Source organism: Colias croceus, chromosome 24, assembly GCF_905220415.1.
Source record: "Colias croceus chromosome 24, ilColCroc2.1".
Lineage (NCBI taxonomy): Eukaryota > Metazoa > Arthropoda > Insecta > Lepidoptera > Pieridae > Colias > Colias croceus.
Genome location: NC_059560.1, coordinates 5,874,073 through 5,890,147, shown reverse-complemented (window position 1 = coordinate 5,890,147; position 16,075 = coordinate 5,874,073). Strand labels below are relative to the sequence as shown.

General features: G+C 33.4%; 1 protein-coding gene across 8 annotated transcripts in view; it reads left to right on the top strand.

Moving 5' to 3' along the window:
- Positions 1-16,075, top strand: part of LOC123702860 (actin-binding LIM protein 2) — a 118,896-nt gene that overhangs the window by 10,936 nt on the left and 91,885 nt on the right. For 7 of the 8 annotated variants that reach the window (XM_045650692.1, XM_045650690.1, XM_045650686.1 and 4 more), the window contains exon 1: positions 10,419-10,910. The exons of the other annotated variant lie outside the window; for it this stretch is intronic. In XM_045650692.1, the coding sequence (XP_045506648.1) occupies positions 10,706-10,910 (205 nt within the window). In that variant the 5' untranslated portion in view covers positions 10,419-10,705. Of the gene's footprint in view, positions 1-10,418; positions 10,911-16,075 lie in introns of those variants that run through there. 8 annotated transcript variants of the gene reach the window in all.

Sequence of the window (16,075 nt, the reverse complement as noted above, 5' to 3'; positions counted from 1 at the left end):
CACATAGTAATACTGTTTATTCGGTAAAGTTGATCCGTCTAGCGTCATTTATTACGTCGGGAGCTTAATTGCTGCTCAACCAGCTTGCGTTGGAGCCACGATGGGGAAATGGGTCAACTATCAATGTACCCTTTTGTACTAGTAGTGTACCGAGGATTACTTTAAATACAATAGAGATTATGGTTCGAGTGTAATACTTACAAAAAGTTGTGAGGTTGGCATTTTTCGAACTAGAAACCCGGCTTTTTGTATTAGTTGAATCAGTGTAACTAGGATAAGTGATTACTTTAAAATTCAAGAGAGATTATGGCTTGAGTTAATATGTGTAAGTTGTGAGTTAGGCATACTTTTTCGAACTAGAATCGCTCGTGGATTTTATTTCATTCCACGGATTCTCATATGAGTTCCACTGTATGTGTCGTAATAATGTAGAAAAAAAAATATCTACCCTTTCAGGTTTACCAAAAATTTTAATAACTTTCCACCGGTTTCTTGTGCAATGCTCTTAGATACTTACAAAAAGGTATTCTGTTTTTAGATTCTACATATTAATATTGCTTCTTATAACTACCATCACCTCACACACGCATTAACTTTTCTTCCACAACCAAATACTGTGCATCTTTAAGAAGATCGCATTTCTTTTCCCCAAGTGATGAATTTCTATCGCTCATTGTGTCGTTAAGTTCTAAGGAAGTATAACTATTAATAAATAGCCTACGATGAGTCAGGCCAGTTAATAAATCTCAATGTAGGTGAAGGTAAGCGGCTGAACGAGACAAGAGAGACCAGTTTCTTTGCACAGGCCCCTGTTGTTTCCTATACTAATTGGTACGTGTTTTTTCGAAGGTTCTTTTTGGTGATTAGCTTTGTACATGTTAGTGTGAAGGACAGTAGGTCTACGGTTGAAATTTCAAATGGTCTTAATGAACCTTTGTAGTAAGGATACGGTTAAAATGGTTATGTATGGTTAAAAGCTGTGTCCGTTTGAAGTACGTTGAAGTGATGTTTATTGTGATCTAAATGAGTTCTTCTTATAGGAAAATATATAATATATTAGTTAAAACTGAAGGCTGTACTGAAGAAATTTTTCTATTAATTTCTAACAAAACAGCCCCCCTAGCCAAGTGGCTTTCTGTTAGCGTTCAATAGAATAGACTACGAATGTATGAGATTGACGTAAGCTGTAGATAAACTCGTATCTACAGCTTACGTCAATCTCATACATTCGTAGTCTATTCTATTGAACGCTACGCTAACAGACAGCCACTTGGCTAGGGGGGCAGCACAGATTATAATATTACGATTTGAATATTTCTGGGAAATGAGGGTAACATATCTTCAATTTAGAAGTATTTAATACATGTGTATTGTGTATCTAGTTTCTCATTCGCAAAGTATAAAGCAAGTCAATTTTAAATAAATATAAAACTTTTCATTAGCCTATTTTCAAGAGGACATCTCAAGATTGCAGGCAAAAAATTAATGACTGAAAGTATTTTCATTCATATCTTTCTTTGAATAACTGCTACAGTTATCTCGTGAAATGTTTATTAAAATGGTGCAGTTTTTGCTTCAGATAAAAAAGTTAAATAGGGTTTCAACTTTCAAGTCTAGGTTGAACGGTGTGTTATTGTTAATTGTGACTGGGAAAGCGGTCAAGTAATAGTTACCATAGTATAAAGAGAACAAGTAGGCCGTCTCCCGCTGTTTAGGAGCGCACGGTACCTAAACTCGCGAGGCGCAGTGTTGTCACTTGTCACGTTGATATTTTAAATAAATGTATAAACAAACACTGACCGCTCACAGCAATGGTGCGCCCCCCACGAGAGCGGTCAATGAGAAGGAACCGAGCGGCGTTGTGTGCGTGCGTCAAGCTTGCGTACGTACATGAACGGGGGCGTGGCCAGGCGCTCCGCGTACATACAAACGGTGCGATGTAACTTTGTTCGAAGTTAACTTACTTGTTCTCTTTATACTATGGTAATAGTTACTTATCTGGAGCATGCATAATTTGTATAGAAGCGGATATAATCTGGTGATAAAATAGCTTGTTTATACTATGGCTGATTCACTTTCTTTGATCAGAGTGAGCGGTAAATGATTTATTTTTTCGCTATTTGTTTATTTTGATAGTCTAGATGTCTAGATATCGCGAGGTTTTTTATTGCAACTGTAATTACGTATTTTAATTTATCCAAGACTTTGATCATGTATCTAGGTATATTTAAATGACGATGGAAGACATTTTGTTTTTCTAGTTGCATTTGAAAATGTTCACGTAGTGTAAACATTTGCTCTGTTTTTGAAATTTGTCTTTAGGATACCTACCTATCAGTTTCTTTTAAATTAGCCTTCACTTATTGCCACTTGATTATTATTATTTGTCTTTTGTAATTTTACAATTTCATGTTATAAAAGTGTTGCTGCATCATTATTTTAATTTTCCAATACACAAGAAGTGCTAATGCATATTATGTAGTGTAGTCGCAATTATTCTTTCTTGCAACGTGACGTCACAGATTGTCGCGATAAGCTTTCGACCAATCGAGTGCATTGCAATTTGCAACGAGGACGATCGTGATAACGTGCAACTGTCGTATAGTTGGGTTTTATTTAAAATCCTTCCTTTCCTACAAGTAAACATCGTGAACTTGAAAGTTTGAAAAGATATGTTTGTTACTTTTTCAGGCAAAAACAGCTGTTCGCATCTTTTATACCTAATCTGTATTAGCACACAGTCATGCTACTTTTCACCCAGAATTTTTGGAATTTTTTGAAGTTTTTGAGTTTTCTCATCTACTTTTAAGTAAAGGATTTGAATCGCATATAGTAAGAAAATATAGTAAAATCAACTTCTCCAGAATGACCTAATTCTCGCCTCAAAATTATTTAAGATCTTTCGACCAGCGAAAGATTTATTCTTATTAGTGAATTTATAGTCGTTGTTAATAAATTAAAATCAACGCATCTTAAGTCATCCAAATAGCTTTTAAAATTAGATTTATGAAAGTAAATACTGTTATTAAAAGGTGATAAAATTAATGTATTACGTACTTAAGGGATACTTATCTAATATGTGCCGTAAAATGAACAGAGATCATAACTTTTAATGTAACTTAAGTGATGTTTAACTACTTGTAATGGTTTTATATGGGTCTATCTAAACTAATAAGATGCCCACATAAAACGGGAAGATTTGATTTTTTTTGTGTGTTACGGTTTAACTCGGAAATTACTCGATCGATTTTAATAATTATTTTATCTATTTACTATTTTAAATTTTACCCCACGGCAGTCTGGGCTAAGCAATTCTCAGGAGAAAGATATATATGTACTATACTTAATGTTATATAAGGTAGAGTCAAGATGTGGTCTAACAGTAAACTCAAATATGCACGTATAACTATAAGTTAGAACGTTCCTAGAACATTAAAAAAATCTAGATTACACAGTGATTGGAACGCGATAGTTGCCATGGTAACAACTTCCCATTAAGAAAACACGGGAAATTAACTGTTCCTGGAGCTGCAACCTATTTAATGTTATTGTGCTATTAAAGACTTTATCGTAGGAGTATAATTACGTTAAAAACATGTTTATTTTGGTTAATATACATACTATTTGTACCTAATCTGTGCAAATAAATAAAATTTAAGAGCTCGCGTGTAAAATATAACAACATTCAATTTTTATTAAAGATCTAAAAATATTACATTGCCTCTAACTTTTGTCAAAACTATGGCTAAACTAACTATGGCATAATTTTTTTATAAATATAAGAAAAAAGTCATGACCATCATCATATAGTATAGGTATGGATAGATATATAATATCCAGCCATCAAACTTATAATGTATGCGGAGAGTGGTCTATGTAGTACCTAAGTTTTAAGGAAAATTAATTCAACACAAGGTTCATTATCAAGGTTCAGATTGTGTCTCAAGAAGGTGGCTGTTTTCAGGAACAGTAACGATGATTTTTTTTATAATTATAGCATCAATATAATGACGTCTATCAGTTTTAAATATAGAAGGTAACCTATTTACTCTAACAATCAGGATATATTTTTTTTTAATCTTCACTGACACTTTAGTTAGCTACGTAAAGAGATGATCTCTAACATAATACAAAACTAGCCAATAAATCAAACATTGCCTGAATAAAGCGGAAACTCAAAAGGGAAAAAATACTTTCATCCGTTCTTTGTTTAACACAACTTTCTTTTGTTTAAATATATTTGTTGTTACTTCTTCTCCTTTTATTTCCAATCATTGAAATTTCGACCACTACACTGCCTAATGTGTAGGTGACGGTATATTAGTGGTATCCGCCGCGACAATTGTCCAGTGAACGTTCCGGGATCGGCGGCCGGCGAACCCGGAAATGTGCGACGAAATGCGACTAACAAACTGTTTTGTGGATTATTGACTAATTTTGGTTTCATGCAGTCTTTATTGTAACATTGTTGAAAACTAAAAAAAAATATGAAGGTACCTGATTTAAAAATGATCGTGAGATATATGATAGAGCGCTGCAAAGATGATGAAGATGATGATGAGCGTTGAAATAAATATAATTAAATATGCCATGAAATTTCACTATATTGTTCAAATAATTTGAATATGCGTAATGATGTGCTTTTTCGTTAAAAAACGTATTTACTATTATAAGCTTTTACTTAAGTATGTATGTACATAGGAATGTACCTTTATACCTATTGTTGGCTATTATTTTCTCTCGAATTGACAGAGTGGCACTTTGATGGGACAGTGGAGTGTTAGTTAGTATGTGAATGCTTATTTGACTTGCAAATATTCGCACAAGACAGGGTCTTCGCAAAACCAAGTAAGGATATGTATGGACTGAGAGGATGTCTTATCAAGTTATCAATTAAATTAACTTTGACAGTGTTATGTATTTTCTGGTGTATAGGCTAATATAGTCGGTACCGTACTTTTAAATTTTCAAAATCTTCTGGAAACGTTTTATAAAATTTTTAGTATTCAAATTAGAATTCCAACAATAATATACACAGTACATAATTTGGTTTACGCGTGAATGAATAAATAAGTTGCAGTTATAAATACGTTGCATTTCTTTTACAGTACTATTAATTATTTAATTAATATTAATATTAATTAATAATTTATAAGTTCAGATATACATTTCGATTATCAAAATAAATATATACATAATAAGAATTTCAATTTTGGCTAGGTATAGGTAAATAAAAGTTCATATTATGTCTACAGCTTTATTGCAAAATTGTTGACACTCGTCAAATAATTCACGGCTTGGCACCTGTGTTTGTTTAGCTGCTTACACCTCTGCCCTGGCTTCGTATGCAAATCTTAATGGTGGTAGGAATTCGCATTGATATATTATTATTATCTAGAAAGGTTAGATGGACTGTGGGAAGGAAAGGTTGTTATGTAATAACCTCTTTGGTTTAAATGGCATGTGTTTATGGTTGGTAATAATGTAAAAATAGTGGAAAGAAATATATATTTATTTGAGAGTGTATATTGACGGAAGCATGTATTTTAAATATTGTATTAAATATAGGTTGGAAATTTTTGCAAGTACATACATACGAATGTATAGTGCGGTACAGTACAAGGGATAACTGCGTTAAAAACAACCGACTTTAAACTTGCACTTGCAATATTTACAAATACAGACAAAAATGCTCATAAAATAAAAACTACTGGGCCTATCCGAATAAAATTTTTATGGGACCAATAATTCGACACCATCCCGCATCGAACAAAAAAAGAATCACGTAAATCGGTTCAGAAACTTCGGAGTATAATCGGTGTACACAGTACATACATAAAAAAAACATACCGGCCGAATTGATAACCTCCTCCTTTTTTTGAAGTCGGTTAGAAATTATATCCAGGATTCATTTTATGAAACAAAATGTTAAGCGCCATCCAAATAAAAGTAAGAATACCTTAAATAAACAATATAAGTAATAACATGGTAAAATATCTTCATATCACTTTCACCGAAAATAAATCGCAACAAAGATATGACAGTATATGCAGTACAACCAGATGAAACGGAAATGAGCACAGATTAAAATTAACAGATTTTATCTCGAAACCCATAAATGCGTATGAAAGTCGCTTACATTATCTTGTCAATTACAGCCAGTTTAATTGTGTCGGCCCTTTCTATAATATTAGCTCCTTTTAGGGTTCCGTATATCCGATCACGGAGCCCTAAAGAATCGCGATAACTATTCTATTTCTGCGAAGTATGGAAAGAGTTGAATTTAAGTTTGTATGGAAGGTTTATAATGTGTTGGAAAAGTGTATTAAATGTAAAAGACATTGGACTTGCACTTGTGTAATTATTTTGTAATTTTTTATATTTCAAATGTGGTAAATGTTAAAAATATGTATTGACGTTTTAAAAGTGCTTCTCGAAGAAGTCTTATTGAATAAATAAATGTTTGAGTTGGAGTTTATAAGGTGCGGTAAAAAAGTAAGTTCCTACTAGGTATATACTATCTAAGAAAAACTATGCATTACAAGGTGCATCAGCTGATCTGCCAATGATTAAGTTTCGTATAGCAGAAAGAATGATTGACAACCATTATCTGTATTATTATTGGTATAGATATTTAAATTATAAGATTAAATTACATTTTATACGCTATTCAGATTTAAATCAATGTATATTTATATAGGATAGTTAGGAAAGTTCTCAGTTATATGATATTAAAGTTAGCCTATATGTTATAACTAGAATAGAATAGAATAGAAGATGTGGAACTCCCTACCGCCATCCGTGTTTCCCGATAGATACAATTTGGATCTATTCAAGGCCAAAGTGATAGGCTATACTATAGTAATAGGCTTTACCTTACTGATCAGGCATGCTAACCTGAAAGACCGCATCTTCACTTACCATCAAGTGAGATGGCGGTCAAATGCCTGAGCAGTGTGTTCAAAAAAAAAAATTCTGTTAAATTTTGTGTTAGTGTAAAGTTTGAATTTGAAAGTGTCAACACTTATATTATACACTTATATTACCTATATACTTATAAATTTATAATTATAATATTATATTTGCCAGTTCACCCACAATAGAATTCAACAAATTCCCACAATTATTTAAATGTCGCAACGTTTTAAATATGAAATTTCGCATTTGGTATCAAATGGCACAAAGGCTTTATTTCCTGAACATGCTAAACGAAATTCCTTGAGAACATTGTTACAATACTGATATAATATTGATATTTCTACATTTAGAAGAAAGGGTTAGTTAGGTCAACTACATACATATACATAGAGTATAATTTCAAGAACGGATCATGACGATTTTTACTGTACTGCCGATTAAATAATCGGAGGCAAATCCAACAAAGTACAGTATTGCTCTAATAGAGAGCCAATACCTGTTAAAATATAAATTAAAAAAATGTCTACCTACCCAGATGGAAAAGGGGCAAGCATCTACTAGACCAGAATGTAATATCTATAGACGTATTTATAGGTACTGTTACAAAGTACCTTCACATCGTATGGAACACACTTTCTATTTCACTATAAGCTATAAATCGGACACATATAGTTCCTGCTAAACCGGGAAGTGAAGCTAGAACTGGTCGCCATAATTCAACTGTTTCCTTTTCGGGTTTCACTATCGTGGCATTTGAGGATATTTTACTAGAATGTGTATTGTGAGTTGAGAAGTGAAGGGTTTGAATTTGGTCTAGGATTTGATCGAAAGTAGTTAGTATTTTTTGTCAAAAATTATCTTCAAAAAGATACCTAAACTTACTACGTACTAACTTATTTCAAGAGTGTTTTTAGTGCGAATTCTACTAAGAATAGGTGGATAGTACTTACCTTAATTGTAATATAATTTATTTTATCAGATAAAAAGTGGTACATGATGAAATAATTTAAGCTGATCTCTATCTATTTAAATAAAAACCTTAAACGCTATCATTTTCATCTGAAAATAACTCTGGTCGATTAAGAAACGTATCGCACATTTAAATAACATCATAAAAACGGTTCATATATCTCGTATAAAAACTATATACCTACCTATATTAAATACACATATTGTGAGTCATGCTGAAGGAAAATATGGAAATAAAAAAGCTAAATAAACTTTATGTTTTCAAGGTGAATAAAAAAAGATTACGCGAACAAATTTGTTTCTTAAGATAATGTTGACATTGATGTTGAGATCTGCTGGACGTGTTAAGACTTAAGTGCATGAGTTTTTAGTTTATTTTATGACCTCATAATATTGATTCATTTGTAAAACAGTTGAAGAATTAATCTTGTTAAAAAATATGTCATAGTTTGTATGTTTGCTATGACGTAAAATAACAAGATTAGTCAAGTGTGCTCTATTATCCCTGTCATTAATTAAAATAGCAAAAATACCAATATTAAATTGATAGTGATATGGTTTTCATTTATTAAGTTGTACGTATACATTAAACCAAATGGTCAACAACTACGTTTCACACGAAATATTTCGGTCTACGAATCCAAAAAGACATCAAACACGTTTTAATTATCTTTATGGTAAAGACGGTACGTAAAAACAAGCAATCGACGATTTCCAAACGTATAAATCAAGCTAACACCATCATATCCGTATTTAGACAATCCATAGAAACCATCCAATTATGTCAATACGTATGAAATCAACCAAACGTCTTCCACTTACAAATACACACAAACCGAGATGATGATCTCGGTATTTCCAAAAGTCAATAAGCCTAGACGGAGCAAAGTACACCATGACCGCAATAGAGCGTCGCGCCACGCTCGACTGACCTCTGGGAAACTTTTTTGTGTCGAGACCACGGCGGTGATAAGTGTAAAAACTTGTCACTGTTGTCAGTGTATAGACCTAGTTTGAAGTCAAATGATTGATAGATAGGTGAGTTTGAATGTAATAAGCTCTAGGATCCTGAAAATACAGCATACACAGTATAATATATGGTGCAGAATTCAGAAAAGATGACATTGGCCATCTACGAATACATAGTTTTGACATGTAAATAGTGATTGATGAGAAGATTGGTGAGTTTGAATGTAATAAAATTTAGGATCCGGAAAACACAAAACACAATATGCAAGATGGTGCAGGATCCTAAAAACACGATATCGTCAATGTATATAGAGTATTGACATAAATAAAGATTGATTGATGCAAATATTGGTGAGTTTGGATGTACTAAGATGGAGGATTCTAAAACAATAATTTAACAGTGTTCTATGCTACAGGATCGTAAAAAGATATATACTTGTTGTATGTAGACTATAGAGTAATTTTGACATAACCATTTGAGTGATTGATTGGAACTTAAGTTGCGGTTTCGTTGTAATAAGATGCAGGATCCTGAAATATGATGCGATGTCAGATAAAAATCTTTATTGACATAATAAATATGCGTGTGATTATAGCTTTTTAAACTAATTAAATAAGAAAAATCTTTGTTGAAGATTAAAGAAAAAGTAAGACGAGTATCCTACCTTGGATATTAAATCATGTTTACAATGAATTAAAATGAAATAAAAAAATAAACAGCATAGCGTGTAGAGTATTATAAGATCATTTTACTTTAATATGCCGTAATAACTATTGTATTATGTTACTATGAAAGTATCATTTGTGAGACTTCAATCGAAGTTGTTATTATTGTTCAATTAGTGTAAAGTGATTAAGGCCAATGTTTAGAGGTATTTAGTAAAAATATGAAAACAAGAATCAATCAAATCGCTTCATTTAGTTTGATACTATTGGTTATTTACAAACACATTTATCACTACATAATATCCTCGCACATTATTGGTGGAATATAGAGTCACACAGTCTGCAGAGCCTTAACTCTTTCACAATTTTCACTGTTCACTGTCCAAGTGATTTTTTATGTGATGAGTCGATAAATCGTCTCGTCTCGAAGGTTTCGCTTCCCAGGCCCCGGTCCTGCATGTTTTTCGTTCGTTTTGTGCCGCCGCTCAACTTTCCAAAACAACTTTTTGTTTCGTTTCAACGTTGCATTACCGGATTGCTTTCGCTACTGAATCGCAAATAAAACTGCAAGTGTGCGTATTATTCGAATGTATAGTTCAAATATTACTTTGGTGTTTTTGTTTTTTTTTTCGTTAAAAGTAACTTCCTTGGACATTAAAATTGACCTTGTGCGTTCGCTAATAACTTGCAATCACATCTTGACCTTGACATTGAAAAAAAATTAAATATGTCGTCGAAAAAACAGCTTAGTCACAGCGGTGCGAAAAGCTCGGGATCAATGGCCATAAATCGTCTTCTGATTCCATAAAATGTAGGAAGTGCGGCTTTATTTATAGAAGTTTGACGCTCGCACGCGTCGCTCGCGCAGCGCTCGCGGGACGGCGCAGGGTCGGCGGAGTTCGGCGCTCAGTACTCGCCGAGGCTCCGTCTCAGTCGGTGTTGCGTGACGGCGTACCGGCCTACGTGTGAACCGCACGCTCGAGCGAAGGTGTCAGTGATTACAGCGATATCGTTCCGCCAATCGCGGCCGGCTGCTCCACGTAAACGATAAACTATCAGTCCGCCGTTGATTTGCGCCGAATGAGAATTTTTCACGGCGTCCCGATAATATCGAGTGTTTTGACACGGGATTCCGTCTATAATTAAAGTCCTTGCGTGAGTTTTATTGTGCTCGTGATTCAAGATGAGGCCGAAGGAGGAGGTGGACACGAAGATCCAGACGGGTGCGTTCATCCTGTCCGAGAAGATCGACGACACCAAGTCGAAGAAAAGTGAAAAGGAAATGAAGAAGGAGATGAAGAAACTGGAGAAGGAGAAGCAGGAGCGCGAAAAGCGGGAGAAGAAAGCTCGCGAAAAGGAAAAGGAGCGTGAGAAGCAAGCTAAGAAAGGTAGGTTAATTTTTTAAATTACAAAATATGCGCTCTATCGCGTTTGCGGCTATCGTGATGTCATCTTGCTCAATTATAGAGGTTACTAGAGTCGAGCCCGTATGTCGGATACGAGGCAATAAAATTTTGTCACCATTATGACTAGCATAGTTGAAAATTATTATCGACGCTCTTAATGGTTACATCACTGATGGCCTTGACGACGCCTAATTTATCAAATACTTCTCATTAATACTTATTGACTTTGGCCTTATCGACACTTTGTGTAGAGCTGTTTTGCACCGCTGATTATTTTAGTGTGCAAAGAACAAAACGCATGAAATCATTTTCTATATTCGGTGGACGGCATCGCAATTCTGTGTTGCCAAAAAACTGGTTTTATAAACAATTATTAATGACCGATTCAGTCCGTTCTCTGGGCTCGATTTTAAATTGGGTAGCAACTTGTTTATGTTTGTCGCCTTAAATTATTATTATACAGTTTTTTGATATCATACGTGACTCGTCCAACGTTGCAGACCGCGTGCCGGTCTCTATCGCGTTGTTAGACTAATTCTTGACAAATGTCAACTGTACAAGCTTTGATGTTGGCACATTTTTGTGCTTATTCCGTGAATTCGCTGCTCGGTTCTGTCGTTCCAGAAAATAAATCGATTCCTATTATTTGTAAAATGAAGGTGTGTAAAAGTGGAGCGCGACGAACGCGAGAATCATAGCAATATGAAACCTGTTGGTGTTTTAAATTGTGTTGCTTAATTGGATATTTATTTTGGTTGTGTATTAAAGTTCGTGATTTCATCAGCATTTAAATGTACAATATGTTTATTTCTACAAGTGACTTGATTGTATTATATTGTAGGTATTGACATTGAATGCAATCGCTGCTTGTGGTATTTACTTTCTTCATTTCTTCGATACACAAATCTGATTGCGCACATTAGGCATATAAGGTAACATTGAATTCGAGAATAAATATTAACGATATAAGTAAAAATAAAATGGATGTACATAGAAAATATTGTATTAAAATGCAAATTCAAAGCTAATCTGCTACATTAATGGCAATCGTGTTCCCTCTCAAGGGGATCGTAGCTAAGTTCTAGATTGTTCGTCGGTACACGTATTGCAAAACAAACAACGTTTAATGGCCACATGTTATTTTAAGGATGGTATTTTTATTTTTACAACAAATTATTGCTTTGATTCGATCGAGACAAAATGTTTTCGTGAATCGTGGCCAATAATAACAGTAGGCCAGTTTCTTGGAGAACTAACAATATAATAAGAGTATAACAATTTCCTTGTGGATTGATTTAATAATTCATAAATTTCGTAGCCTGTGCAGTTTTGGCAGAGCACCGGTTGTTAATTTTCATAGCTTGTAGCCGACTCGGGCGCAGTCAATTGAATTTATAATAGTTACAGACTGCCGTACAAACGACGGTTTTTCACAAAGTTATAGGCGAATTTTAAAGTGGTAGAGTTAAAGCCAATTTTAGGAGCTTGATCGTTGAGTTTATAGCCAATAATATACTATTTTGACGTATATTGCGTATACCTATTGTTGGCTATCCTTTGTAAATAATTTTTTTTTTTTTTTAAACCATTTATTGATAGAAAAATAAACATACATTGGGCATACAGAATAAACACCACATAAATCGACACGATTTGATCGTGGTGCACATGCATTCTAGACGTCAAACAAATACTAGATAGATTAATATAAATTTTGTTACATTACATATGAAATTACATTGAAAAATACATTAAGATGGCAAGTAAATTACACAACAGAAAAAATATGATGTACAATAGGGTACTTGTGGAAAAAAATTTTTGCGATCACCTACTGTGCTGGCCGAGTCTTTATAAACGTGATATATATAGTATGATTTTAATTGACGGTTAACATTTTTACAGTTTATTTTATTTTTAATGTTATTATCTAATTTATTGATTAAACGTGGAATTATGTATGAGCATCTTCTTTCGCCGTAGCGGTTATTGGCTCTGATAGTACATAATTTATTTTGTGTTACTTTTCGTGTGCCAAGGTTGTGAGATGTAACTTTTTCAGTAAATGTTTTATTAAAAAGTTGTTCTTTTAAGAGATGTACTTCTACTTTTTCGAAAATAGGTAACACATTGCAGTGCTTAAAAAGTTTGCTTATATCGTTTTCGTATTTCTTTTTTATTCTAGTTGGCACTATTTGTTTTAAGATGCGGATTTGAAGGTTGAGTATATTTTGTAAATAAGTTTTATACGTTCTGCCATAGCTACTAAGGCCGTAGGATATAATCGAATCAACTAAGGTGTTGTATAGTAATAATTTTACCTTGTATGTTAGTCTGTTCCCTATTGCATATATTTTAGCTGCGAATGCGCGGAGTTTGTCACATACGGCTTCAATTTGTTTGCCCCAGTTGAAATTATGGTCTATAGTTAGTCCCAAATATTTGTAATGATTCACAGGTTCGATCTGACTACAGTTAGACTAAATAAATAAATACCTACTGGAGTTATAGCATAGTTATTATGTGCTTTATTTTGTTCACATAAATGTGGTATACCTCTTTTAACTTTATCGTTGATACTTCCATTTTTGTCTTGTTTGTTATTACAGCACAGAAATGTTAATTCTTTTGTTTTTATACTTCCTTCGCTTTCATAATCTTTTCATGTATTCGCTATGTAAGCAGACATGGTTTTGACCTTTTCAACTCTGCACACGTCCGATCGTTTATCTTCTTGGGCAACCTTTAATTTATCAACATAAGGCCGTGCTACAATAATCCCATTGAAACTTAGTTTCTCTTTCACTGTATTTATGTATGAAGCGCTAGTGTATAGAAACGGCGCGTGACCACACGTTACATCGGAATTATAAACAGACGAACGGGATTGATGCACTGTTTTGCATATTGGAGTCTCTTCAGTCACGCCTGTGGTGCGAATTGAATGTGCAATGATGGAATATGCGCTAGATTGTGTGCTGTTTTTGTTGTGTTGTTCAATGGATAAGGCAGGATGCCTGGTTTATTGCTTGTAAGGAAACTATAAAGACTCTTTATTTTAATCGATTTAGAATGTCTTATACTTTGTGAAAATCCAAAAAATGTTTCTTCTACTACTGTTTTTACTTCTATTTTATACTTAGGGAAGTGATTTTTGGCTTTCTACAATAGAAGAGAAGAAGAGCCTCTATTTGTCTCTACCTTTACTTGTTTCTCTACATAAGCACAATTCAGGACAAATCCTAATAAGAAAATTCAGTTTAATGTTTTGAAATATAGATTCAATGCTTTTTCATAACTATTTTCCACGAAGTGTCTGCTATAAACATTAATCTCTCAGTTACGATAATAGACTGAATTCCGATTTCTTTCACCTTGCATTGTGATGAGTTTTTCATAGACTTCTCGGTATTACATCCATTGTTTTGGTGCGTGTCTATTTATAATCTCTCTCATTAGTTCTAGGTTATGTGGCATATCAGTCATAGCCCCTGCATAGATTTATCTTATATTGATAATGAATGTACATTGTATATAGTAGACTAGTGTTAGTATAAAGTGACGTCATTGTTGGGTTTGGTAGTCATTGTTTGTTTGTGCTAATTTTATATCTTATTTTGCGAATATTTTATATCTGTAAATGAACAATAATATAATATGATCACTATATAGTGCTCGTATATAGAGTGCTCTTTTATTCTTTGCATTAATTGCATATTTTCTTTTCCAGTATTAAAAAAAAATGCAAATTCATGAAACAAGACCAAGGAAGACCAAGACCTGTGTCACGGTTTTTCGCTGTTGATTATCATAATATTTTTTGTTTATATTCTATTGACGAACTGCATTACGATAAAAACAGACGGTTTAGGTCAACCGGTTTTGTATCTTTCGAAGGTCGGATAAATTAATTACGCAGAAGCAATAAAGCGTACGAACTTGTTATTAACTAATTTATGATAGTTATGTAAATTTCGCGTGAATGTTTCCTGTTTTTGATTGTGTCATTAAAAGTGAAATTGGTATTTGGACGATTTGGTTGTTGAGGATTCGAATTATAACGATGTTTTGCTTATTCTGATAGGATATTATTCAAGTACATTTTATGGTATTTTAGGTTAAGTATTTTATAGGTAATTCTGTAACTTGGTTAGGAAAATTTTCAATTTTTCCAGCTATTAATGAATGAGGCTACAGTATAAAAATCCGCAAACATTTTTTTAACATTTGCTTTAAATTTTTAAATGATCCTCACTGCACTCTTTAATTTGTGAATATTTTTGTATCTGCAAAGAAGACTTCAAGAAGGGAATTTGAAAAAAATCTTCATACGTATGAATATTGATGCATATACATACATGCATATCATTGATGTATACAATATACATATGGGTTTGAAATATAGTAAGTACATACTTAGTTTCAATTTGTTCGCTTAATTAGCAGTTACAAAGATAACAAAGGATGGGTATTAAGCAGATTGCGATAAGGCCTCTTTGTTCACAGATTACATAAGCATACATAATATTATATAGACTTGCGAGTATTCGTGCCAATAACTTCGAAATATTAACATGCCGTTTGCTAATGGCTGTTTTATAGTTAGTTTACCATATATGATTGCTTAATACGCTTCAAACATATCTGATGGCGAGGAATTAGACCGGCTCCTTGCCTAGACCGGCTGACACCAGTAGCTACGGACCCTTTCAACTATATTCAGTTTTTGTTAGTCTATCGTCGTTTCTGGTAAGTGAAAATAGTCTATTATAAGACTATTTTCCTGTTAGGTATTTTTAGTTTTCAAGTTAGAAATGGTAGTGTGTAATACAATATAAATATGCGTGAAATTTCGTTTTTCAAGGTAGGGTGCTTCATGCTTGTGTGAAATTTGCACGAATGCCTGATTCGTTTTGCTTTTAATAAACGTGAACGTACTTTCTGGATCACCTACAATTACCTTTCAAGTAATTATGCATGGAATAATTCTCTACGTTATCGGAGTACAATTTATACTAACCAAAACGTCTTCGGTAAAGAAGAGTAGAAACGAATAACAGCAATGAAATCTATTATGTAGGCTAGGTAATTAACCTCAAAACTAACGAAACACTGTAACTTTCGCAGTGACCAGTCAACGCAAATTG